Here is a 27,470-nt window from a genome sequence, read left to right on the forward strand (position 1 = left end):
ACTGACAGTGGATATCATCTCTGTAATTGCTCCGTATACTGGAGCCAGAGACTGAGAGAGAGCGACTGTAGAGGAAGGGAAGAGTTGAAGAAAGATACAGAGGGAGGGATTAGGATTTATAAACAGGGGGGAGGACGCGAGAAACGAGGAGGAAAACTGACTGACGAGAGGAGCTGGTGCATCAAGCTACGTCTCTGTATATCTCAATTTGGTACGGTTGGGACCCCGTCCAAGGGAGCCGGGGATAGTCAGTTGGAATAAGGTCTGTGACACTTATCAAAGCAGAGACGGTGGCGGCGTTTCATAACAGAAGCCCTGCATGTACAGAGCTGTTTTACAAGGAAATAACGTTGCACAGGTTTTTATGTTTATTAAGCCTAAGCGTGGCGTGCGTGAGGTTCCGCTGGTGTCTTTTGTTTTAGTCTTTACCGGAGCTCGTCATGCGCCGCGAGTACACAACACTGCACCTGACACCTTTGTGTGACAGCGTTCGTGTTTGCTCTCCTCCTTGTCAGCTCTGCACCACATCTCACCCCGTGTCCCCTGCTCCCTCCTCTGTACACAGAATGTTTTTGCTTTCCTCCCCCTGTGCTCATACTCGCTCTCAACTCTTTCACATCTACTTCCTCATCCCCTGCATCACTGAGCACCCCCCCCAATCGCCCTTGCTCTTCTCTTCCTCCATTCCCCTTCCTCTCGCTCTCCTCCCCTCTTCCTCTCCCTCTCTGCAGTAAATGGTAATTGAACAAACAGTGTGGTGGTGGAGGAGAGCTGCAGAAAAAGATGGTTATCCTAACTCCACATGCCATGCATCCAAAATTAGCCCCCCTCCCCTGCTGCTCTCCCATGCTCTGCTGTGACAGTGTGACATGCGTGCCATCCCACAGCATCGTCAGCCCCGTGCATTAACATTGGAGGACAGCCCAGTGGTAGCACGAGTGCGTGTGTGCCTGTGTCTATGTGGGAAACGGGGACATGCAGCGCCAGCTAATTTCCAATCCAAAGGAGACCAGGTGACAATGAAGGATGTCAAGCGCACAGAGTTTTGCGAGAGTTTGCGCTGCATTAAACGTCCAGGTATTGTTTCTGTTGTCTAACGTCTCATTGGAATTCATTTGAATAAAATGTAGTATCATGCAGCGGAACGAAACATGTGGGAGGAATGGGGCTTCCACATCAGGAACGACAATGCACAAAGCCTATTATGTCGCAAAGTCTGCTTCAAACAGACGGGATAGATTTACTAATGACATAATTAATGTGCCAGGTTAATGCTTTCAGGTCTTACTGTCACACAAAGCAGCTTAGTCCGTCAACCACAGGCTGCGATCAGAGATTTATTTGAATCAGAGCGCGGTTTACGTAAACACAGACAGCTCCACCATCGACCGCTCTCGCAGATATTTTTCTGCATAAGAATGTAGAGTTATGTAATTTTAGATTCTCTGACACACATACAGACAAACTCTCAATTACTGTAACTTGTCCTTCCCTCTTCTTTGGAGTTAAAAATGTCTGCTCGCTTTCAGTGCCAGAGAGCCATCTGACATGCATCATAAAAGTAAAGTAAATATGGGAGTTTAATTTAAAAAGTGCTTCATGCAGTAAACCCCAGAAACCTTACCCACTCAGAAATGGTCACAAACAAGAAAATAATCCTCAAGGGCAAAGCGAGAAGAGAAGGCATATATTGAATTTTTTATTCAACCATTGGATACACTTTCATCATGGGAGAGATGATAAAATCCTGGTTATAAAGACAATTCCGGACCATTATGGAAAGAATTTACTTATTGTTAGTGTTTTTATTCAATATAATTCCCCCAACACTTTTTTCGTCTTAGACTGCTAACTGCTGCTAACTGTAGCTCCCGTTAGCTAGTTAGCTTGGCAAGCCATTCATCTAGCGGCTCGGACTGGGTGCTCGGAGCACCAGGGGAGCGTTGTGGTTTACACTGCTAGCACAGGAGCTTTGCTTTGCTAACTGGATAGCATGCCAATTTCAGTAGATATACCTGCAACACAATTGACCATTTTCACATGGCAGCCATTGAAACATAAGGAATCTGTCAGATTGTTAACTTTTAACTGTTTCCCCATTGATCAGGAACTGGTAGGATGATAAACAATCTTGAAGGACACTGGGCCATTTTTTGAGGTACAACATACCTACACCAACAACATATTTCTGGAACTAGTAGCTTTATTTCCAATTGCACTTTCAACCTGTACGAGTCACATTCCCTCACTGATTAAGCCTAACTATGAATATGAAGTCAATATCAATATCTGTCTCACACAGGAGGAATGCAGGAGCACACCTCATTGAGAACAGTGACCTTCCTCTGCACAATCACATAGAATGGCAGCCAGGTACAGCAACACATTATTTCATGGGCACGCTGCCATTCCACATTAAACTGTAGTTCAAACCAGTGCCATTAAAATTCCTGCAAACATCTGCAGAATAACCGGCATGCATCTCTCCTTTCTCTTTTTCCCACATTCATATTTGCATCCACTATAACCATCATCTATTATGATAACAGTTTTGAAAAGTACTACCTGCCCAGCACACTCACAAACACACGTTCATGTGCGCACACACTCGCATGATAGTTGCACCCTCCAGGCATTCCCTCCTCCACTAACACACCATGAAATCTCTAACGCTCACGACACATTTACATGACATTACCGCTGAAGTACTATACAAATGGTGGCTGAAAAGCGACTGCAGAGATGCATTGTTTGCATGGACGTGTGTGTGTGATAGCAAAGGACATTTTGCAAGCATTTACATTGTGCTGAATGTAGAAAAATGAGGGTGAATTTTTAGCGCGTGTGTGTGTCTGAAAATGAATTCTACATCTGAGTTGGGACGTTTTTTTTTTTTTGATTGGAATGATCTCCTGTGGTCTCCAGTGTGCTGCTCGGGGATTAGCATGGTAATCATGGAGCATGTTGACACACACTGTTAGGCAGATTGATGTGTTTGTTTCAGTGGTGTGGGGCTACGCAGCTCCACACACTGACTGACTGCATTAGCCACTTGCTACTAATCTGAGACTTAATGGCTTTCCCCAACAATGCTGTTCCCTTGCACGATGTTTTATTCAAATGCTTGCTGGGCCCCGCTGGTAAAGTGTTGAGATCTATCACTGCTACTTCCCCTTACACAAACGCTCTGTCCAAATCAATGTATCCGCATCTGGAGAGGTAGTTCATCACCAGTAATTATCCTCTGAGTAATACCCCCATACTGTCCGTCTCAGACCAAGAAAATGGGACAAGTCAGAGTTTCACATTCAATGAATATTGATGCAGCCCCCTTAGGCCAGCACTGACATATGTATCTCTTTGTGCGCCTGTTGGTGAATGTGTCCAAAGATGAGGACAGAGCGGATCAGCAGGGGTTTTGTATCTTCAACCAACCAAGCAGCCACAAGGAGGTGGAACAGCCAGAGCGCTGTCATCATTTACATTTCGCTCCCTCGAGCTTTTGCACAAGTTGCTGCTATTTTGAAAATGTGTACCGTGCTAAAATGTCACGCACATACAAAAGCCTGTAATTAAAGTTCTTGGAGGGATTTTGGATTTGACCACAGCTTTATGGCGTCAGAGTTAAAGATATGTTCATGCCTGGATCAAATATATATCTTTTGACTTTACTCTTGGTGATCTAATTCTGGCTATGTGTGGCAGCCAAATAACCAAAGGCACTGGGGCAGCAACTCTAAGCAACCCAACTGCCAGATGTGCTAAAACCGAGAATTCATTTATCCTGCAACTTTACGCTTGTTTAGATTGAATTTCTCTCATCACGACACTGCGCTTATGCTCTGCTTGGGTTCAGGCACCAAAATCACTTGGTTAGGGAAAGATAAACATCACAGTTTGACTTAAAGTACCGGTTTGGGTCTACACGATCACACAAGGAGATGGTCTGGCCCGCTGTGAAAAATAACTACAAAAATGGATGGAAACATCCCCAGGTGTCCTTAAAAATATCCAGTCCCCTTCATCTCCCGTTATGAAAGTCAGCTAATAAGCACATAATGTGAACGCGATATGCAGCGTTTGGCACAAATGTCAACCTCGGACATGTCAACCTTGAAACCAGCGTGCCAACATACATATCCTGGCTACTAGCCTGCAACTCAGTATAGGGGTGATGTAGTTTGCATGCCTGCACATGTCACTATTCTTGTGCATGTGAGGCCACTTACACCTTGGAGGAAGCCTGGAGGATGTGTGCTAGCTGCTGCTCCGCTGCTGCTAAAAGGACGGACAGATGTGACACTTCAGTGACGACAGCAACAAAACCATTATGTAGCCTTTCCTGTTTCTGCCCTGCGTACTGCACACGTCTCCACGCCCACCCTCTTTACTCTCATCCCTCTCCTTCTCTTCTCCGTCCTGCTATCAGAGTCTCAGACTGCGGCAGCGCGGGGCAGTGAGACGGAAAATACAGTGATTGTTTCTGACGAAAATAGAGGGGGGCTCAGAGAGAGGGAGACGCTAAAAAGAGAGCCGGGGAAGGAGAGAGGGAGTCGGGAGATGAAGGAGAGAGTGGAGGGAAGGTAGAGAAAGAGAGAGGGAGAGCATTAGGGCGGGCCATTTTTAAGGTCACCGTGTGGCTACGGAGGCTCGGGGGAGACTTGTAGAGAGTAACAGCTCCACTGAGAACGCCTGATTTTGTGTATATTTGTCAGTGAGTGCGAAAGGAGGGGAAGGAGAAGCGAGAGAGAGAGAGAGAGCTGTACCACGAAGACTCTCACCTTGTTCTGCACCATGCACACACAGCACCCCAGCTGTCATCCAGCTTCGCTCTCTTTCTCCATCAGGGCCGGTGGGGACATGCATCATTCATGAGCAGCGACTTATTTGGCTGCGTCATCTCCTCGCAAAACTGTCAATAACTTTTTTTTTTTGTTTTTTCTGGCTCTGGCTTCACCTTTACTCAGGCAGCGGGGCGCACTGGATGCACAGCTAACATTACGGGGTAAATAGCTTTTTTTCCCCCCTCTGAGACACAGAGCCCAACCAGCAGGAGGCTGCCTTAACACTGAGTGGTTGGTGACAAATGTCCTACCTAGATGAGACTGGATTGAGCCGCACTCCATTACGAGTCATTGCACGGACAAAAGGATTGATGTGGCGTTCTTTTCGGGGGAAAGAAAAGGCATTAAATGGATGCAGATGATGTTCTTTTTTTTATCAAAACTTAGCATTTTGGAAAAGAACACTTTCATATTCATCATAGCTGTTGCCCGAGACAGGGGGAGCAACCTCGTGTAGAGAGAGTAATGTGAAAGGGTAATTATTAAAAAACTTCCGTACCCTGCCCCCAGTCCCCTGTTAGCCCAGCCTGTCCCCTTCCCTGAGTACCTGTGTCGCAGCCTGCTGTGAGGCTGCCTGCTGTGAAGGTCACCCTCCCTGCAGCTATGGATTACACAGGCGCGCACAGTCAGGCAGAATACGATATTGCCCTTGAGGGGAGGTCTGAGGCTCGGGCTGGCAGAGACAAGCCCTCTGGAACTTCTGGACCCCCATGGACCGTGTGATAACATAGCTACCTCTAGTCAGGTGCTGAAAGGTAGACGGCAGGAGCAAACTAGACGCAGAAACTGGACATATAAACATGTAAAAGGATGCAGTGTCGAGGGAGTAACCACTTGCATTTAATTAAGCTACAGAATAAATGTTGGTAGGTTGTCATTAGGATTGCATGAAAACAGATGTCCTCGTAACTTGGATGGCGGATGAGTCTTGACCCAGAGTAGACCCCATTAACTTTTGATGTGGATACGGATAAAGGGATGGATCCTTTTTCTTTTACTTTCTTCAATTCACTAAAAGATAGCACATTTTTCAAATTCTTCTTATAAATTTCTCAGCGAAAAAGGCATGGATGTTGATGACAAGATCTGGTGTGCCTATGAACTGTTGTTGCAGATCCAAATAATAATCTTCATCTAGTGGATTCAAAATGTTATTAGAGATTGGAACAGGCATGATTAAATTAAAGTAAAGTGTTATTCTGGTTGCAATCTGTTAGAGTTGCTGAAAAACAACCAGATTAACATCCAGATATACTATTCTGAGTAAATAACTAAGTAAATTTTAAGAAGTTGTAACTTGTACTTGGACCTGGACGACATTGAGTCCAGCACCATCAAAGGTCCCACGGCATAAGGCTCATTAATGCTTCATTTAAGCATAGAAACATACTTTTCGAAGTCTGTTGGCATCGATGTAGCCATCGATGCCAACAGACTTCCATGCATCCTTCATGTAACATGGATGTTAAGCGAGACAAACACAAGAGGACGCCACTCAGAGTCGAGTCGGTCTCGCATGGACATCCACTTTTCCTTTGCCAGCTCTCCTCCCAGTTGTTCCGTAGCACCTGTGGTTGGCTGTGCTTGTGTGTCGGCTACACTGCCCCCCAGGACTACCAGAGGTACTGCTCTTGACGCTGGTACGTTACCTGTCAGCGTCCACAAAATGTGCAGAACTACGGAAAAAATGAACAGAGTGCTGACTGAAGTCTGCCTCCATAAGCGGATCCAATGTTGAGCCATAAAAGAGCCTTTAGAAGGAGCTATCTCTACATCCAGACAGGTTCCGTTGAGTATGTAAGTTTGTGCTCAGAAGTACTTTAGGTCTATATTTTATTTGTGCCTGGCCAGTGTGCTGCATTTGAATGATATATTAAGTTTTGTTGCGCAGTTTAAAAACTTTGTTTGGAAAATGAATAGGGCAAATTGTATTCTGCATCCTTCTACATTTCAAAACAAACTTCAGAACATTATCTGCCTGTCTCTGTTGCTGCTGTACGCTCATCGCCAAAGTATGTGAAAAGAAACCCTCAGGTATCAGAAAATGCATTGATGGACCAACAACAGCCCTAGATGAGTCACAACACTCCCAGCAGGCACTGGGGGGAATCAAATCCCATAGTCTTCGTCAGGGAATATCAAAGAGCGTCCAAAAGAGCATTCATCACTCTGTTTTCTTGCCTGATTTCAAAAGGAGGGGATCGCACCTTTTGTCCTACAAAAATGGTGCAATGAGGGTCAGTTTTCCTTTGAGTGGGACGGGAGCCATTTGACAACGGCTCTCTCTGGAGTCGTGCCACTGTTTAGAGGTCGGGAGAGACAAAAAAAAAAAAGTAAGCACGCACATACACACCCATACACTTGGCAGACCGTGTCGTCCTCTGCTGGCTCGGCTCTCCCCACTGTGACCTTAATTTGTTCTGTCTTGAGTACGAGTGCCCAGTGGGCAGCTGATGCACCTCAAGGGTACAAACTGACAGTATGTGTGAGCATTATGTACATGGGGGTTTGAGCATATGCGGGAGAGAGACAGAGGAAGAATGGGACGGCAAGGAGAGGGTGAAGACCGAGGCGAACAAGGAAAGAGCTCGTGTGTGGGTGTGTTTGTGTTCGGTGTGATTCTCAGGTGAGCTGCGGCCGTGTTCACGGGTTTAAGTAGAGGAGACAGGAAGGGGAGACACTGAGGCTGAGAGCAGTGGATGCCGGGCCACCAATAAAAGCAAAAGAACACAAGCTGTCTCCCTGCCGGCTAATCCCCTAATGAAGATTTGTGGCAGTGGCTAGCTGGTGATTATTGGCCCAGCGCAGACACAAAAACCATCTCAGGTGCTACTGTAAATACAATCTCTCACATTTACACAAGCCATCACAGGCACAAATGAGAAAATCTGGGATGGAGGCAGAGACGCTGCTGTTACAGCGTACTATGGGCTGGCTACTGCTGTGCTCTGACACGCTGTCAAACCCCTGATGCTAAATTAATCAGCATTACAAGCCCAGACATTAACCAACATTATTCGGATGTGAAGAATGCAACGTGAAGTTGCTCATGTTTATGCTGTTACTCCTGTCTCATCGGGCCGATTGCACCAATCCTGACTATGCTAATTTTATGGAAATGCTTGTTTCCATCCTCCCTCTCTAACTCCCATTCATTACATTTCATCAGTGCTCTTTTGAGCCACAGCAGCCACTGTCTGAGTTTCACTGTTTGCTGAGAGCTGTGGCGAAACAAACGAGCAGGCCCATCCAACCGTGGATCCCATAACAGACTGACTGCACGAGGAGATTCCGTCCAGGGCGAGAGTCTGCAGAGATCTGCGGTTGGATCCTCAAGCGCAAAAAAGCCACTTCCCTAGTAAGAGTGAAACAAACAGAGGCTGCAGGATGAACAAACACAGTAACATACTGGAAATGAATGACCTCAGACACCACATTACCCATGTGTCCCTTTCAGCCTTCTAATCCCACACCTCTGGCACCCTCTTGATCCTCCCTCCCCGTTTCACCCCCTCAGGCAGGGGCAGGGAGCTACGGTGCAGGTCCTGGCAGAGTCCTCTCTCCTCCCCCTCTCTCCCCCCTCCCTCTCCCTCTCTCTGAGGGGTAGGGCCGCTTGTTCAGGGAAGTGGAGGCAGGTGTGCATACCAGACGCCAGCGCTAAGCCCTGTGCCACGCGGATCCCATAACTACCTGCGAGCAAAGGCTTCCCCGGCTCCCATCCAGCCTTCTCCAAAGAGGTCTTCTTAGCCTCTCCAGCCATAGCTACAGTAGCTGTCAGTGGGCAACACGCCACACGGAGGGCAGGTCTGAGCTAAGACCTATTGCTACCTCTTTTATCACCAGACCTATCTGCATCCCATTACCATTAAAACGCACTGGAGCAGACTTACTTGGCAGGGGGAAGGCGTCAGGGGCGGAGGAGATTTAGGCTATTTTGAGCCGTTCATGTAACATTAAGGATTAAAAGCTAGCTCAAGGCTTCTTGGAAGGAAAAGCTCGTACTATTCATTCAGTCTGTGTGCTCAGCTAACCCCCCCGTGGTCGTGAAGTGAGAGCTGTTGCAGACGGATGAGGTCACAGAGTGAGGACACGTCCTTGTGGCAACGAGTGAAGTTCATGCAAGGCTGTAGGATGACATTCCCAACAGTGTGTCAGATACACTGCTCATATTCCCTCTTAGCATGAGTCAGATGATACAGAGAGACAACAGCTCTGTGCATGTCGTCGGAGGGCGGCATCTATTTCTCCCCGTGGGCCAGCTTTAACCAAAAAAAACAAAAACTGTCACCCCACCCCGAAATCCAGTCCTTCTCATCTTCACCGTTAGCTCATTCCCTCTCTGCCTTTATCCCTCTGATGCTCCCTTAAATCTCTCTCCTCCTACACTACTCGCACAGTCCCGCTCTCCCCTTCTGATCGGTTGCCTCATCAACTTCCTCCTCCTCCTCCTCCTCTTTAGCTTCCCCTTCTCTGGCCATGCCCCCATGAATTGACCTTGCCGCATCTCAAGGAGAATTGATTTGTCTTTTGGTCTTTGTGTGAAACCCTATCTCAACAGCACTCTGAGGAATTTCCTCTTCCCCCCAGAGCTGGATGGAGCTAATTCTCTTTCATGAGGACACTTTTCACTCCATTTTATCTGTATGCCTTTCTCTCTCTCTCTCTCTCTCTCTCTCTCTCTCTCTCTCTCTCTCTCTCTCTCTCTGTCTCTCCCCCCCCCTCCTCTTCTACCCCTCTTCTCCTCTGAGCACACAGAAATAGAGCAGGCATGATTAATGCAACATCTATCGCCGCCAAACGATAGCTTTGCTCAACCTTTTTATGCCTGGCTGCTGTTTGGGAAATTGTTATTCATGCACCTTCCAACGACGCCGGCGAAATTATCACATCAGTGGATCTATAAGACAGTTTGACTTTTTACATTTGATGAGCGGGATTGGTTAAAAAGAAAACACGAGGGCTGGATTAGGCTTTGATCGAACATGCACCGCTTCTGATTTCGTAAATGTCACATGTGGCTTTGTGTAACATTCTGCTGTTTCCAGCAGTAATAAAAAAAAAAAAGCCAAATGAAACTTTTAAAGGGGGTCTCGCATGGCTGCTTTGAAGCTATAATATTGTTCTTCTACATTATTGTACATTAACCTGATTTTATGAGTACACGTTGTTGGTCTCCGATATATAGTCAAGATCTGAACAGTATTTTCAGTCCAGTCACCAGAAGAAAAATGTTGCCATTTTACATTTCTGCAAAGCCACAGGTAGGTTAGGTTTTGTATGTATCATACACGGTGGTGGACTCAGGATGTTTGAGGGGCAGGGTTGTCATGTTTTGTCCACCATAGGGGCGTCCAAGAGGGACACTTCTGCTGTGATCTTTTGAACATGGGGCCACCAGTGGTCATTTCATATTACATTAATAGGAGCTGACTTTCATGTCAGGAGTTGTAGGCCAAGCCACAGGCCACTGTGCGGCCATGTTTTAATAACAGGACTATAGGATTTCAAATTTTACTAAGCATTAAATACTTTTGACGAGAAGCCTGAACACAAGCCATAAGATGTTCTTGTTTTGAACTGTGTTTTTTGTGCCTAAACAGATTTTTAGCACAGTGTTTTCTGGTGTTGTGTCCTCTAAGTTCATTTTGGTCTCAAGACCACATTTTGAAGGTCTCGTCTCGAAATCAAGCAGATTTTTTACTCTGTGTGGTCTCGGTCTCAGACATTGAGGTTGTTTGATGCAGTCTGTGCTTCACGATGGTTTGTATTAGAAGTAGACAATTGGTCACTTGTACAAAAAATGGTATTGTGTCCCACACATAAAATTCACCCATGCCATGTTTTCTGATTGTTTTACCATTTATTTACATTTTCTTATGTTACTCTGATACATACTGCATACACAATATACAGTTGTTCGGCGACTGAAGGGGGTCAATGAAGAGGAATTTTCATTTGCCTTCTCTTGTGTTTTAATGCCAATGTGGATCTTTTCAAGCAGTTGGTTTGCATGTTACACAGTTTATTGTGGGATTAGCCGTCATGCAGTGTGGGAGTTGCACGCGCAAATCCGTTTTATAAGACAGTTTTGTCACCACTCTGTCCTAACTGTCCAATTTTCTAAAATGCCTTTCTGTCACAGTGAGAGGAAGCACAATGTAAGCATCAAACAATAAATCCAGTCTTTTGGTCTCCAGACATTCATCGGGACAAGAGGCTGACATGAATTCAACACAGTGAATTTGTCACAACTCATGAATATTAATCAAACCAAAAGGCGATCAAGATGTTGAGAAGATATATCAGAATTAAAGTGTAGCCTGAACTTTAAGTGTTGTAAAGACGTGAGAGAAAGTAGAGTACAATGAAAGTTCAAAACGATAAAGGCAGCAGTGCCTCTTTGTAGACACTAGAGAGCTGCAGTGTGGAGAATCGTCTGTGCCTCTTTCCACTTTGTGATCAGACTGTCTGTTGAAGCATACAGAACATTTTCCAGGCTTCAGCTCCCAGGTGTCTCGTAGCCCCAGGATTCCCAGTAAGTAGTCAGCCGGGCTGCCTAGGTGAATGCACTAATGTGACACCATAATCACGCACAGGTGCATTTTTGTGCTTCACAGAGCAACAGTGCCCGGCTGCTGCTGCTGGCAGGTGCTCGCACTGGTGTGTGTCGCCGCGAACCGTGCGTTTTATTCAAGAACATGCAAGTGCTGGAAAGCTGCATCATGTTTACATTCAGTGAGGGAGAGAAAAAAAAAAAAAGAAAACGACCTCATCACTCTTAATTCACAGAACGAAACCATGCATGCCTTTGCAGCGTTCTGGCCTTTACTCTTGGTGAATGATCCTCGTCGGGAGGCACTGCAGTGAGGCCAGTGAAGCAGTGGGAGCCAGAGGAGCAGACACCTCCACCTCCACCTCCACCTCCCTCTGCTCTGCAGTGCTACACACACTGATGGGCCGCACACACGCACACACGCACGCACAGATGCACTCACAGACACAAAAGGTTGCCTTCCCACCCGTCCAATAACAGGCCTATTCATTAGAGTCTCTTACAGACAGTATTGACAACCTGCTGACACACAGTCACTCCAGCATAAACAAATGGAGCAATAGAGAGGAGCAGGGGAGGGAGGGAGGGAGGGAGGGGAGGAAGGGAAGAGACCTGTTATAGTGGCTTTTTGACTGAGGACTCCTCTCCACAAAGCAGGAGGGAGCCAGACTTGGAGGAGGAAGAGCAAGAGTGCTGCCACTTCTACCCATCCACTCTCACACAACGCAGTCACCCTTCAGACGAGTGTCACATTAATCTTCGCGTCCTAGGTACCTCCAGAGATATGTGGCCTATTCTTATTATGGGAATAAGTCATCTTGATGAGTGCCTCGCTACATGGATGAGCTTATTGAAAGGTGAACTGGGTCAAGTGCGGTGGACTACTCTCCATCCCATAGCACCATGTCACAGCCATCCCTCCACTCAAAGGAAACGGGATATTCTGCAAAACAAGGTAAAGAGTGCACAATTGACTTCAAACCAAGACAACCAAACGTCCGATTGAACAGCGAGTTTGCGGAGTGATCTAGTGAGATTCAGTATTCACAGGTGCTAATATCTTGGCATTTCAAAGTAGTCGCGCATGTTTCGCTGCAGGATTCTCAAGTTTCGGCTGCACTGAAGTGTTCCAGTTATATCTCGGGTATGCAAAGAGGCCTAAAGGGACAAACTGTGCCATGCATACCAAATATCCGGCTCATTAAGGAGTTATAATTACTGTGTCACTTTGACATAAACAAAGAGAGCGGAGCACTCAAGGAGAAAACGGGGAGGGGAAAAACTGCTGATCAGCTCAAAGACGTATCCCCTGGTGTCGCTTCGAGTGGATTTCTGCAGCCAGGTGAGTGTGTGCGGGCTGGTAGAGATAGCTGGGTTGAACGGAATGAGCAATAGCTATGCAGACAGGTCAGCGGAGAGAGACAGATTTTATGAAGACAGATGAGGCCGGAGTGGACACACAAAACACAAAGACAAAGAGACAGATAGACTGCGTGGCCCTGAGCTCGGGGGGGGGGGTCAGCTCTGACTCAAACAGACAAGACAGATGAGACATAAAACGACATCCAAACATGAACTGAGGGTTCACCCCCTCCACGAAAAAAAAACTTTTTAGCTGAAGCTAACAAAGAGGAAAGTTCCAGGAACGCTTGTCAGACAGTCTTCGCGCAACATTTTGGGTGACAGCAAGAGGACGTGATAGACATTTCTTATCTAAAAGCAAATTCCATACCAGGAGCTCCCTCCAGGCGCCGGCGGGCTGAAAGCTTAGGAGGTTCTTTTCGACAACATGGCGGCTGATCACAATGACACCACAGTCAATCGAGGGGCTCTACGTTAACAGGAGCCCGGTGATCATGTTCTCTATTAGCTTGCTATTGTTCCGCCACCGCGTCGCTCTGCTCTCTGCCAAGATAATACAGATGCACTTTAATACACAAACACACACAGCACCAGCAGCAGCCCCGTACCCCTAACTTGGTGCAGAGCCCATGTCAGGGAGAGAGCTAAGCTGGCTTTGCGTAGAGCAGACTGTACAGCACAACCACGCGTCCATGGCCATTATCAGCGTCGGCACTGTCATCGCTATCACAGCAGCCAAAGACCTCTGCTGCCAGGGCCCCAGATCGTCTATGACGATAGTTATCATGGACTTGTGAATCCAACGTCAAGGACGAAGCAGCACTGGGAAAGGTTGTTTGCTCAAGGTCATAGAAAAGCACAGGATAGAAATAGACCCACTCAGACACAGCCGGCGATGCATGTGGTTAACACACACACACACACACACACACACACACACCGTGCACATCACACACGCATTAAAAAAAAAAAAAAAAACTGAGATGTGTATTGCCATTTGTTGGAGATATGTTATCACAACCTTGCAGATTTATATCGAGGAGCCGAATCAGGAAATTTGCTGATTGGAGGTCCAGATCAGCCAGCATCGAGAATTGTAAAGGTCATTACAATGACATTACCCTTTTCAGAGGAGGAAAGCCAGAAATGTCAAATCGCTCAGCAGCCACATCATCACGCAAATGGAGCAGAATGTTAGACACTGGAAAATCTCAACATTCAGACGGGGAAATAATTGAAGATAGTTATCTGATGGACGACTTAATTGGGAGATGTCGGCTTTTTTGGCAGGTGTGATGGGAGAAGATTTAACATACCATTACTGGTGTGACTAAAAGCAAAGATTCGGTACATTATCATTGTTTAAACGCTGTTCGTTCTGCTTTAAGAATCTGCTGCACTGACACCAAGAGCTTTCAGTCTTCCTGCAAAGGCAAACACAAGTCACATTCCATGTCTTATTACTGCTGCCGCCACAACTGTAGTGCTAAACAGTTAAAATAGGCGCACTGTAATAGCTACCTTCGCTTCTCTTAAGAGTGAGTTCACCGACAGCCTGTTTCAGCGAGGCAGCTGTGTGGATGAAGGTTAACATCCGGCCCAAAAAAATCATTTACGGGAGCTGCTACCACCTGCAACCTGATCAAGACGGTGCTTGTCTCAATGTTAAATGAGGTGTAAATCAGGTGATCGCTCAATTTGACCAGCAGCAGAACCTGGAAATGTAGCCAGAAATGCAAAAAAATGACTCAAATCTCCACAAAAAACTGAAGAGAGCGAGAAAGTTTCATTCTCATGGACGTGAACTTTACGGGTTCGCTTGGAGGAATACATTCTCTTCGATGTGCACACCCCCGAGCTCGCACACCTCAGACTACACGACTCCCTATAATCATTAGAGATGTCTGCTCGAAAAAACATGCCTGCCGGGAGTGCAGAGGAGCAGAGCTGCGCCTGAATCAGCCCAGGCATGCGTTAAAACAAAGTGGCCTCTCCGGCAGAGAACATCACACACACACATACACACACACACACACACACACACACACACACACACACACATGCACGCACAATGACCTCACACAGGCGCGACCATACAGAAAAATAGAAGACTCTAGAACACCTTCACAAGCTCACACACACACACACACACACACACACATTCTTACTAATCTATCCACACAGCAGCAGGGTCATGATCAGTCACATCACTGGACTTACAGTGGCAAGCTCCCGTCCTGTGTGTGAAGCTGACTATGTAGAGCACAGAGACCACACAGAATCCCCTCTCTCTCAGACGTGGCCACTATGAGACCAGAATACTAAAACAGAAAGCACTGGCTGACACAGAACAGCCTATAATGATGACTAAAAGCTACACTGTGCTGCAAAACTGAGGACTGAATCTTTAATGTTTTTGTTTTTTCGTTTTTTTTTTCTTGGTTTTGCACGTGTGATGACCCACGCGCTCATTATTGGATAAAAGGAGAGGTGAGGAGGAAACGAGGTGGTAATTATCTGCTGAATATTTGTATAAATTTGCATTTCATCAGTTGTCAGGAGGTCACCGTGAACCTGTCTTTGTCAGTTCACCTCTCTCGGCAGGACGGGGGGAAGGGTTGGCGCCCGGTCATCTGACCAAACAGTCCGGCTCCGAACACTTTGACCTTCGTCGTCATCACTCACACCTGCCACACTAATGGCACCCTGTTATCGTAATCACAAGCACTAACCATGATTTAAAGGGTCATCCCACAGCTCGCCACACTGACAGATGTCTGTGTGGCGTTGAAGCCGAGCAGAGTGCACCGCTAGTGAAGAGCTGCTGGTGGCCAAGTTTTAAGTAGGGATTAATGAACCAGACAACATGATTGACCTCTCCAGAAATCCCCATGCACCAAAAAAAAAAAAAAAAAAAAGCGACAACTCACCCAAAATCATGCTGTGTGTTGCCTTTGGTGTATCCCTGGCTTGACAAGTGCTCCCTCACTGCCCCCCCCAGTGTCTCCTGCTTTCGCCAGGGGACAATGGCTCCAAAAATCTCTTTTCAGAGTTCCTCTCCACTCTCCAGAATGAGGCAAGTCAGAGAGGCAGCGCTAGATGTAAGGAGAGACTGCTGCTGCTGCTGTTGCTGCTGCTGCTGCCGCTGCTGCTGCACATGCCGTCCCTTGCGCCTGCCCTCTCCAGGTGAAAAGCTGAGTGTGTGTGTGTGTGTGTGTGTGAGAGAGAGAGAGAGGCAGAGAGGGAGAGAGAGAGAGTGTGTGTATATGTTTGTGTGAGTGAGTGGAGGAGGGGGTCCAGCGTTTCTGCAGTTGTGGCTCAGGTAAGCCTGAGGACAGTATGGAGGGAGAGAGAGAGAGAGAGAGAGAGAGAGAGAGAGAGAGAGAGAAGAGGGGGAGTGAGAGAGAGGGGGGAGCCTAAAGTGTGACAGCCAATCACAGGGGGAGGGCTACACAGCCAAGATCTTCTTCTCCACAGCAGCCAGGAGGAATTGCAGTGGTCTCCAACAAAACAGCTGACGAGCAATTTCTTCTCAACTGTGTCATGTCACAGGGAGGTCTTCTCTGCACTGGAGTGAAGGTCGGTGTCTGCTGTGGTCCCTCTCTGTAAAAACACACACTTCCTTTCCCCACTCTGGCTTTCTATCCCTCTCCCTGCTTCTCGTTTTTGGGGTTGAGTATAACCTAAAGGCACCTTACATGCCTCTGCTCCGATTGGTGGCAGCCTCGGCCAATGGGAACAGCGGCACCGATGCCTGTCATCATGCAGAGTGGAAGTCATGAAGGAGAGACAGAGCTTGGCTTGAAAAAATGCCGTCTCCAACCCCCCCCCCCCCCCCAAACTACTGTTTCTCCCTCTCATCTCCCATGTTCCGCTCACTCATCTCCCCCTCGCAGAGAGCTTGATTGTCAGATCTCCTTATTGTGTTTCTCGTTTATCACCCCTCCTCCCTCCTCCCTCCGTCCTTTGACTCCATGTGTATGTGGACTTGTTAGAGGATTAACCTTTTAGCTGTGTGGCTCTGTCCTTCTGCCTTTCCTTCCCTCCAACTCCTAACCTGCCAAAGCAAGGTTACGCCTTTTATCAACCTCTGTGATTCCGTCAAAAGGTTGGAATTTAGACTGGGAGACGGGGGGTAGGGGGTGGGGGTGGGGGTGGGGGGTGGGGGGTTGCAAAGCAAAAAGGGGAGATGAAATAGAAAGCGACAGAGCGGAGGAAGCAGAAGAAGGAGGGGCAGCGACTAAACTAAATACAAACTGACAGAGGGATGAAGAGATGTGGAGTGACAAGAAGAGAGACAACCGGGAGGATGGAACGCAGAGACAAAGACAGACACAGTCGGACACAGGAGAAGGGCTGCGGAGAATTCAGCTGTGTGGACCACGGCACCACAGCAATGCAGTCACTAACTGAAGAGGCGCTTCGCAGCCAGCTTCTCATGGTCGACTTCCTTCTCACCGAGAAGCCACTCGAACGACGTCTGGTCTCATGTCCGAGCACCACTCTCTGTCCCCCTCTCTCATCCAGGATAACTGGGGAGAGACTTTTTTTGAAAATCACACAGCCACGATGTTATTGAATAGCTCAGCGCTTAAGAGAAGGCTTAACAAAGCTGTCAAAAAATTAATCCCCTTGGGCAGGCATGCTTGCAAACACACAGACCCAAACACGTGAGCCGGGGGCTACAGAAAATTCTGCCTGATGTTCCTAGTGCCTCCTCTTGTTCTCCTCTCTCTTTCTCTTTTTCCCTTCCTACCCCCCCCCCCCCCCTTCTCACGCTCTCAGGCTGAGGCTGTGAGTCACAGGGTGTCGGAGTGAATACTAAGGAGGGTGGCTGACACCTCCAATACCTCTCCGCACAGCAGCTTCACTGCACACATTTAAGCCTTTTGTATGTAAACACTGGCAGACCGAGGGGCCACAAACACCCACACAAATTCTTACAGATTGTAAGTTTGGCGAACATCCACCTACTAAAAGCTGCTGGTATTACCGAACATATGGCAGCTCTCAAGAAAGGTACACAAAAATCCTGCTTTCACTGTCGACACTGAGATGTGACACCTGCAACAGCAATGAATGTAGGCAGTTACAGGCACGCTTACAGATGTGGAACAAACATTTATGGTGCACTTTTATCATAAAAAGAAGAATGTGAGCCTGTGGGTACTTGGATCACACTCGTAAACACACATCATGTCTGCAGGAAATGGACCGAGCACTGAGAATATGAGTTTTTGAAAGTGGGACACCAGCAGCTGGAACAGTAGTTTATATCGATAAAGCTATGCGAGCGAGTCCTTCCATGAGCATTTGTGTGTGTGTGTGTGTCAGTAAAAGAGCTGAGATAGGGTTTCCTCATTAGTTGTGTTGGTATCAATAATTCAGAGCCGGTCCTTGTTGGCGTTCAATGGGCCGAGTGCTAATGTGCTGTCGGGCCAACGGGGGCCCAGGGCCCAGCGCCACTTTAATGGATGTCATGATGAGAGGGTGAAATCGGAGCATGGAGATCCTGTATCATCCATAGGTAAGAAGAGGGAGGGAGGACAGGGCAAAGGGGAGGCGTTAGGAGACAGACATGGGGTGAGGGCCACTGGGGGACGACAGATGGCATTATTGGACAGGTATGAGAGCAAGGGGGAGACAGGGGAGGAACATGAAGGGAAAACGAAGGAAAGAGGGGAGAAAATTGGGCTATTAGGTCCCTTCATTTGCCACTGGCTACAGATCAATCATTGTGAAGATGATGTGCTGACCTCTGTCACCTCCACCATGGGACACATGTTCAGTGGCCACGAGTGGAATATTTTAAATGAGTAATGAACTGACATTACTCACTTGAGTTGCTAGAAGTACTTCACTCATGAATGCCTCCTCAGAGAGCGATGGGAGAAATAGAATATACGTCCATATTTTCCAAATCACTTCCCAGGAAAAGTTTTATGAACTATGTAATTTAATTTGGTATTACTAGTGTGAGGAAATGGAAAAAAGGCAAAAAGAAGAACATCTCCCTTTTTCATTATTATTAATGTACATGTATGCTTCATGGAGACTGATTTTTTTTTTCATTTTAGCGTGTTCAGCTGACCATGTTCGCGCTGATCATGAACTCTGTTGGTTACTATAGCAACTAATTGAAATAAAGTAATTGTGTTCAAAATTTGTAAAAGCACCAAGTTATGGCATTATTTTCAATTTAAATAAGTAAACTAAACTAAAAGGAATGATTTTGCTTTGTAGGGACAGGTTCCTGGGAGGCAAAAGAGAAAGAGTGTCAAATAGATCTACATGATGAGAAATATACGGAGGCCCTGAGGTGAAAAAGACAACAACACTGGACAAACCATCACAACAAAACTGAACGAAGTAGAGTTTAATGCCAATCAAAGCCATTAAAGTGCGCCAACTAGGAATCTTGAAACATTGTCTCCGGGTAGAATGTACAGAACTTATACACTGTTCATGTCCTATTTATGTTTATGGAATGTTTTTTTTATTTACTTGTTGCAAAATGTTGCTGTGCTTTCTGGTTTGTTGTGTTTTCAGTAATGTTGTTTTCTGTTGAGTTGTTTCTTCTGTTTTACAATGTTGTTTTCTAAAAAGTTGTTTTTGAATTGCTGGATTTTCTAAAATGTGTTATGTGAAATATTACGCTTTCTGTTTTTGTTGTGTCTTCTGCTCTATTAATTCTAAAAGTTGTGCTTTCTGTTTTGCGATGCGCTTTCTGAAATATTGATGTGTTATATTTTGTTGCTGTGTTGTCTAAAATGTTGTGTGAAATGTTTTTTGTTTGTTTTCTAAAATCTGTTTTTGAAATATTGTTGTTTTATGTTTTGATGTGTTTTCTATACTGTTGTTTTTTTGTGAAGTGCTGTAATGTTTTTCTATTTTCTGTAATGTTTCAGTATTTTCTGCATTGTTGTTGTGTTATGTCCAATATTGACATGTTTTGCACCCAAGATCCATGGATTCAATCAACATACATGACTGTCACGCTCTGCGGCAGGAGCATTATGTTACCCGTCAGCCACCTTTCCACCTGCCCACCCACCCTCCTACACACCAACTTGTTGTTGTGCCTTGTGAGGACCTTGTATCAACGCACACTTATCCCCTGGAAGCTAATCCCAGCCATGACCCTCAGTTCCATATGCCAGACCTTTGTCCCACCTTTGACCGCAACCTGATTCTAATCTTGAAACTAAAAACACGCCTAAACCCTCAAAGAAATAGCCTGTGAGGACCACCTTCTGTTAGTCCTCACACTGACACACACACACACACACACACACACACACACACACACACACACAGATACTGTACATACACATAATAAAATGACAGAAAGAGAGCGACAGGAATCAATATTCTTGACATCACAGTTTACCCTGGGTGGTGATCAGTGGTTAACCTATGCTGCCCTCTATTGGTGTAAACCTGTCAACTCAGGCTTAATTCCATGTAAACAGACCCAAGGAATCTGTCAAAGGATTCCAGCTTTAGCGACCCTGGTAAGAGACAACGGTCTGGAAAACTCCTGTAACGAAAAACGATCTCATGTAAACTGAGAAGCTCTAAGATCCCTGGGTCATGTCAACACACGGGGGTAGATAAGGGAACAAAACAGACATGAGGCACAGCTGGTACAGAACTGATGGCCTGTCGGACTGAATCAGAAATACCTCTGTCAGGCAGAAAACTATCTATACAACTGTCCCGACAAAAATGCTTGGACCAGTAACCTTACCAGAGCTGTTTTTACTTGCAGGGCGGTGAATTTAGTGCACAGTGGCTGGATGCAGCAGGTCGAGTCTGGAAGGAATGACTGCCGACTGTGAAGGACTTATAAGGACTTATCTGCCTGCGAGAGAAATATAAAAACCCAGGAGAGAGAACATCAAACTCCTCCATTCAGACAATGCTGTGATCTGTCTTCCTCATTCTTTTCCTGCAGAGGAAAATCCACAGTAAATCTACGCTCACTGAAATCTGCCAGACAGACTGTAACTCACTTTGTTGCATCACCTCCAAACGCAGTGTCAAAATGCAGCTCCTGTTGATCATAAATTCTGGTTATATTTCATGAGCCAGGCCTGCAGGCGCTGTGTGACTTTCCAGAAACGTTAGTTCGCCCTTTTACTCCTTCTAGTGTTTGCTTGCATGGTGTAATGAAAAGGATTTTTGTTGGTACAGAGTCCACACCTAGCTCGTATATCATGCTCCGGGTGTCTCCTGGCACTACGGTGGTGAATTTAGAGTCTGCCTATGAAGGTCAGAGGTGAGGAGGCCAGGCAACCACCAGGCATCTGCATACTTTCACTTCCCCTCATGATATGAGCTAAACCTACCCAGCAATAAATCATTATTACACGATAAAGTCTTAGGTAACTTTGAAGGATATTAATCATCTCTCTCTCAAACAAATGAGCCCACACAGTCACAGGCCAGCTCTGTATGAACTAAAAGACCTCTGCATTCCCCTTGAACTGGGCCTGAGCCTGCAAGTCTGACTGTTGAGCATATCAGTTTGCAGCTGTGAGGGATAATCATCCCACTAAATTTAGACTATTGATCAGGTGTGGATATGTGCAGGAAATGTAGCTAGCTGTACAATGTGTTTCCTGTGCGTCCATTTCTTCTCCCAAATACAATCACAAGCAGTTTCATAAATCGAGACACATGTTCGACTGATGAAGAAATGAAGCAGGATTATTGTTGCCTTCTGTAACAACTGACAACATTTCGAGCCTTTAGTTACTGCAGCCTAACAACCTGACAGCTACTGTATGTGTGATAGGGAACGAGTCAGCTCAGATAATGTTTTCTGTTGGTTCAAAGACACTTTAAACTTAAACAATTAAATTAGAAACATCAAGAAAAGTGTAAATATTATTAATATATATATATTATAAATATAAATATATATATGAAAAAAATATATAATATTATATGTGTTGACTGGATCACCAGTCAGCCTTCATTTTCCTGAGAGAAAAAGTTCATAGAGAACCAATATAAATGCCAATGGTGTTACTGTACTATAGCCATTAAATCATGCAGTCAACATTTACTTCATAGTTCATCAACTTGTCTATAGGTGATTTTGTGATGATAACAAACTGGCTGTCCATACGACAAATTGAATAAATAAATAATATTTAATGCCACATTGTGCCCTAGGATAGTGTGACCAGCATTTTTCATTTTGTTTGTGCAGAAAAACAACAACAATGAAAAGTGGCGGATTGTGCTGGCCGAGATTCGGAAAACCCCCAGAGGCTTTTAACAGGAATCTCACCTCAAAACTTATTAGAAACAAAAACAAGAATCCTAGAATATGAAAAAAGATAAGTGAATAAGTAAGCATAGCATCTAAAGTGAGAATAAAGGAGCCTAGTTGAGACTGCAAAAACATAAAATCTATCCTGACATTTTGTTCACACAAAGATCAACAGCTTAACTGAGACATGAAAAGATTTAATGAGCTGTAGCTCTAAATGTGTTACGTGTCTACGTTTGTGTGTGTGTGTGTGTGTGTGTGTGTGTGTGTGTGTGTGTGTGTGTGTGTGTGTGTGTGCTTTAGCAGCATTATTTCTGGTCAAACTTTGATGCCAACAGAGCTTTGTGAGAGAAAAACACACAGTAGGTTTTTAGGGATTCATGTATGTGTGTACACAGGTGGGTGTGCCCGTCCTGTGGATCCCCACCTTCCTACAGAGATGGAGAATGTTGATGTTGACTGTCACACTCTCACACGCCCCTGACATTTTTACACCAGCGCCAGAGAACAGGACGTCTTTCTTTTCCAACCACATTCGGATCATTTGGCCCGTAACTTCTCGCAGTCGGTGCTTGTTGAAACTTCACGACAATAATTCCTGTTCCGCGGCCTTTACTAGACAAAATACTTTGGGCTGACACATTCCAAGTCGTTCTTGCGCAGCGCAGACAGCAATTTGAAGTAATTATCTTGCTCACCGTCTATTTCTAAAGCTCAGACATTCCTCAGCTGAGAGTGATGTGGCAGATGAAAAAAAATCTCCTCAGGAGTCGAGGGTCATCTACATCCCTGCTGAAGAATTCAGTCTCCTTCACACACTCATCGCACTTTACACATCTAATTTATGTTTAGGCCTGTCGGCAGAACAAAATGTTGACAGTATATGTTGCAGGTCACGCGCTATATTGACATTTTGACAAGATAAGACAAAATGACATCAGTAATAGAATAATAATTGGAACGCAATATGTATACATATAATAAAAGGTAACATTGCACGATATCAGAAATAGTGCACCTGATGGATAGTGGAAGAAGTTAATATTGCACCTGATATTAACAGTAAAAAGTAATACTGCACTTTACATTTCCAGTAATAACGCACAAGAAAGTAAGGTCATAATCTTACGGAGTGAGGAAGTAACAAATGTAAGTATATTAGGGTGTCAGGTATCCATACTTTTCTTTAAGACTTTATTTTCTTTGTGCTAGTAGCTTTGAGTACTTTTCCGAGCCTAACTTTCATTTTAGAAGGGGAAGGAAATGGTAGTGGAGTTGGGCGACAAGGCTGCCAAGGCCGTGCCCCCGGTGCATGAGTGCGTTTCAACATTTTGAACTGATACACCACTAAATATCCAGCCCTGTGATGAAACAAAACAGGTATTTTAAGCCAAATATGTTTTCCTCAGAAAAAAAAAAAAAAAAAAAAAAAAAAAAAAAATGTGGTTTTTGTGCCTCAAGCTAACCACATTTATTATTCTTCCAATTATGTTGCATTTTGTACTGAGACAAACCAGAAATTGCGCACACACTCACACACACAGCAACTACTCCTTATTCCTTAGCCGTGCATAAGCATACACACACACACACACACACACACTCACACACATACACACACAGGACGAGATCAGCTTCACCCTAATGTGTCCGGGTGTGAGGGCAGCAGAAGACAGGTGGAGCTGTCAGGACATTTGTCAGCTCCAAAGGGACATGTACTGTATATTTTTGAGCCAAGAATGAAGACTCAGCCCGAAGATCAATTGCTTACACACACACACACACACACACGTTTGTCCTGTTACTCATTGGATGTAATTTCTGTGCTGCATCTAATCATGTTTATAGCCCCAAAACACACACAATAATGATTATACACTAGATGGGAACAAAACAGATGTATTTCTCGCTCCCAGCAGAGACAGTGCTGCATCATTTTAAATTGGAGCAGACACACACAGCAGCAGTAGAAGGTAACAGGCTTCTTTCTTACCTGTGCTCCACATTGATTGCACCTCTGGTCCTCCTGCTGCTCTCACTGAGTCAATCTCCAAACCTACACGGGAACACACGGGCAACAACTATTTCCCCTGCGAAATTCTTCCCAGCATGAAACTGGTCAGGGCTCTCCAGGTGGAGGAGTAATAACCGGAAAGATCCTCAACTGCAATTCGAAAAACGATTCCAACATATAGCCTGACGCCCACGACGGCAATGGACATGTGAGACCTGAGACCACAAACACATTGGCTCTATCACCTCCCCTTCACCTCTCTACATCCTACCTCCTCCCTCCCACCCTCTCACTGCCACTCTCAGCCCTGTGTGAAAACAAAGCTAGGGCAGGAGATTCCAGCAGCTAATCGTGGCAGACTTTAATAAGTGAGGGTGAGTTGTATCAGAGGCAGGAGAGTTCAAGTCAGGGAGGCTACGAGTGCAGGAAGAATCAAATGTCAGCGAAGGCACGAGGAGTAAAGATGAGATCCAGCACACAGAGGCAGGAGAAATGTCAATGAATGTGTGGCAAACTGCAACAGTCAAGACGGTGAGAGACATCATAACTCACTGTCATTAAAGGGTACCTCCTGTAATTTTCATTTCAAAGTGTTTAAGTTTCTTGGGTAGTACTACTGCATATGTGGAAAATGTAGTTTGAAACCCTTTTTGGCTCCAGAGGAAGCTGCATGTAATCTAATAAATTGCCTCCAGTGATGTCACTAAGTGGTTATGTTGCATTGTGGGTTATGTAGGCACCAGATTTTGAAAAGGATGAATGGAATAAAAAAAGAGGCAACACAGCTGGTATTACTGTACTGATTTTTTGTCCAACAGCGTTACTCAGGAATTCCATTGGATGCATATGCATTGAAGTACTGTTTCGCTCCGTGCTCCGTGGTCCAGCAACCCCCACCAGCTCCGTTCTGAGTGCAGTGCGTCGCATTACAGCCGGACAGCTGGAGCTGCGAGACCGAGGATTTCCTGCAATAATGAAGAAGTCACATGTCCGGAGTTATACAAATGTGTTAAACACAAGGATTAGAAGAAGAGCTTGGATTTTTTTTAGATATATGTGTTATCAGCTGAATTGCTCCAGCATCTGAAACAGAAGCCTTGCGTATCTGCTACGGAAGGGACCGCACTGCCGGAGCCGCAAAGGAGAAGATACACAACACTGCAGAGCCTGTGGAAGTACACACATAGACTTGAGTGAAACCTATAAGCTCCTGTTTTTCAAAACCTGGCGCCTACATTACCCACAATGCATCTGAGCGACTGAGTGACATCCAGGGAGGAAATTATCAGATTACATGCAGCTTCCGCTTGAGCAACAAAAGGCTTCATACTACTTTTTTCACATCTGCAGTCATACTCTCCAAAAAAACCTGTAATTGTACACTTTAAAGTCTAAAATAGTGGAATTGCCCTTTAAGGAATGCCCATTATCAAATAGAAAGTAACAAATACAACAATTTAAACCCTCTGTAAATAACCAATATGGGCCTTACCGTCAACCACACCAACATTATTACTGGTGCTTCATGCCAAAAAACTCATTTCAACACAAAACGCGGGTATGAAGGTGGGCAAACTGATAAACAGCGAAAGTTGATTTTAATCCGTGGAGAAACGCTGAGTGACAACAGTAACACACACATGCGTAAATTCAGAGGCAGACGTTATTCTGCACCGTCTGCAGTAAGCAGCCACCCACCACACAGCCCAGTTGGAACAACAGCGACAAGACATCCAGTGTACAGTCAGATGTCCAGTTCACTCAGGGCCCTGCTCTTCAATAAGCCCTTACACAGCATCACCTTTCAAAGGGGCTGCCAACTATTAGAGTGGATAAAAATCACACAGTCTCAGGCTTATAAGCGGGCACACTGCGTCTCAGCGCTCCCTCAGGCACTCCGCTGGAAGATAAGGTTAGAAGGGGGAGAGGACAGCAGTTTACAGTTGTAAGCACATTTCAGCACCCAGGAGCCTGAGGGGTAGTGTTACAGGGACACACTGCACACCACGACTGTCACCGTCTCTCACAGCAATAAACAGGCCACTAAAGTTAACATCGTGAAAACCATTCAGCTGGACAGCTGACTTCATAGCTACTATGTTTTTGTTTGCTTAAAATAACGCGCCTGCAAACTGTATTTAAAAAACTGAAAACTTACAATAAGAATGCCTGGTCATTTTTGTGGCAGACAAAAATTGGTGACTAACTGACACAACTAACACAGTTTCTGACATGTCATAGAAAAAGCAATTTAAGAAAAATCAAGCAGTCATCACAGATTTTAACAGAGCCTCATGGGTGGTTCATCACGGACATGAGGATGTGCTCCTTACTACAAGCGTATCCTAACATTTCTCTCATCAGCCACCAGGGGGAGGTAAGTTCCTCCACCTTTCAAGGTGTCTTTTGAGGACTGATGTGACTCAAAGCAATTTCAAATTCATCTTTTCTTTTTAAGTGCAACATATCTTTATGAGTATATTTAACCATAATATTTCAGGGGATTGATGAATTGTCAGTAGGCTCACATTCTTCAAGCCTGTCTCAAAACAACACTGACATGTCCATATGTACTTTGAAGGAGTATTCTGTAGCTGTAGTTTTCTCTCTGAAAAGATAACTAACAAGATTCAGATGTGGGAGATGTGAGAGAAAATCCACAATTTTCTCTTTTTGCACCAGTCCCTCCAATGCAGCTCAGCCAGGAAACAGGGACGAAGCTGGAATATGGTACTAAAAGAGACACGTTTTCTAATACTCTATCTTGATTTGTCTGACTGAGACTGTTGACACCTCATATTATCTTCAGCTCAGCTTTGGTTTTCAGCAAAGAAATGTAGGTTTCATTGTCACAATTTGATCTGTGAAATGCAGGGTGGATGGTATTCTTGAGACGTTTCTAAAAGCGCAGTGTGCGATAAAGAGTAAATAAGGATCAGAAACATTAATATATAAGGAGAGATTTTCTGTTTATATCTGTGGTATAATTTTATTTTCTTGTTTTATCTTTCCTGTTTGTCTGCATCAGAACAGAAACATACAAGCAGAAAACACATTAGAGGTGATATGATGTACATGTGTTTGTCAGGAAATGTCTCCAGCAGTGAAGAGCTAAAGAGCTAAGCAAAAAAATCTTTGTTGGTGCAGAACATTTTGCTGCCCTCAGGGCACTACTTTTTCAATGTGTCTTGTTCGACTGAGGGCTGACTGGTTGTGACAGTGACTCTCTAGCACCTCCTGAGCTACAAAGTGGTCCTCCGACACAAGACACATAGAAGCTAGCTGGTTAGCATGCTAACTATAGTGCATATCTGTGCAACATATTACAAACAAGTCTTTGCCACAGCATCAAAAATGTTACCTCTTGAAACTCTGCTGAGTTCATTGCCGTTCATTTAAAAGTATGTCAATCTT

The 27,470-nt window shown here is 45.2% G+C and overlaps 1 protein-coding gene across 3 annotated transcripts in view; it reads right to left on the bottom strand.

Annotated features, from left to right (window-relative positions):
• The window catches only part of znf385a (zinc finger protein 385A), a 64,914-nt gene extending 44,351 nt beyond the window's left edge, over positions 1–20,563 (bottom strand). For 2 of the 3 annotated variants that reach the window (XM_037105677.1, XM_037105671.1), the window contains exon 1: positions 15,690–16,062. Coding sequence is in view for 1 of the 3 variants with exons in the window: in XM_037105671.1 (XP_036961566.1) it covers positions 15,690–15,699 (10 nt within the window). In the remaining 2 variants the exon portion in view is untranslated. Of the gene's footprint in view, positions 1–15,689; positions 16,063–20,509 lie in introns of those variants that run through there. The other variant, XM_037105675.1, reaches the window with a different exon arrangement.
• Positions 20,564–27,470: the final 6,907 nt, after the last annotated feature.

Source organism: Acanthopagrus latus, chromosome 7, assembly GCF_904848185.1.
Source record: "Acanthopagrus latus isolate v.2019 chromosome 7, fAcaLat1.1, whole genome shotgun sequence".
Classification (NCBI taxonomy): domain Eukaryota; kingdom Metazoa; phylum Chordata; class Actinopteri; order Spariformes; family Sparidae; genus Acanthopagrus; species Acanthopagrus latus.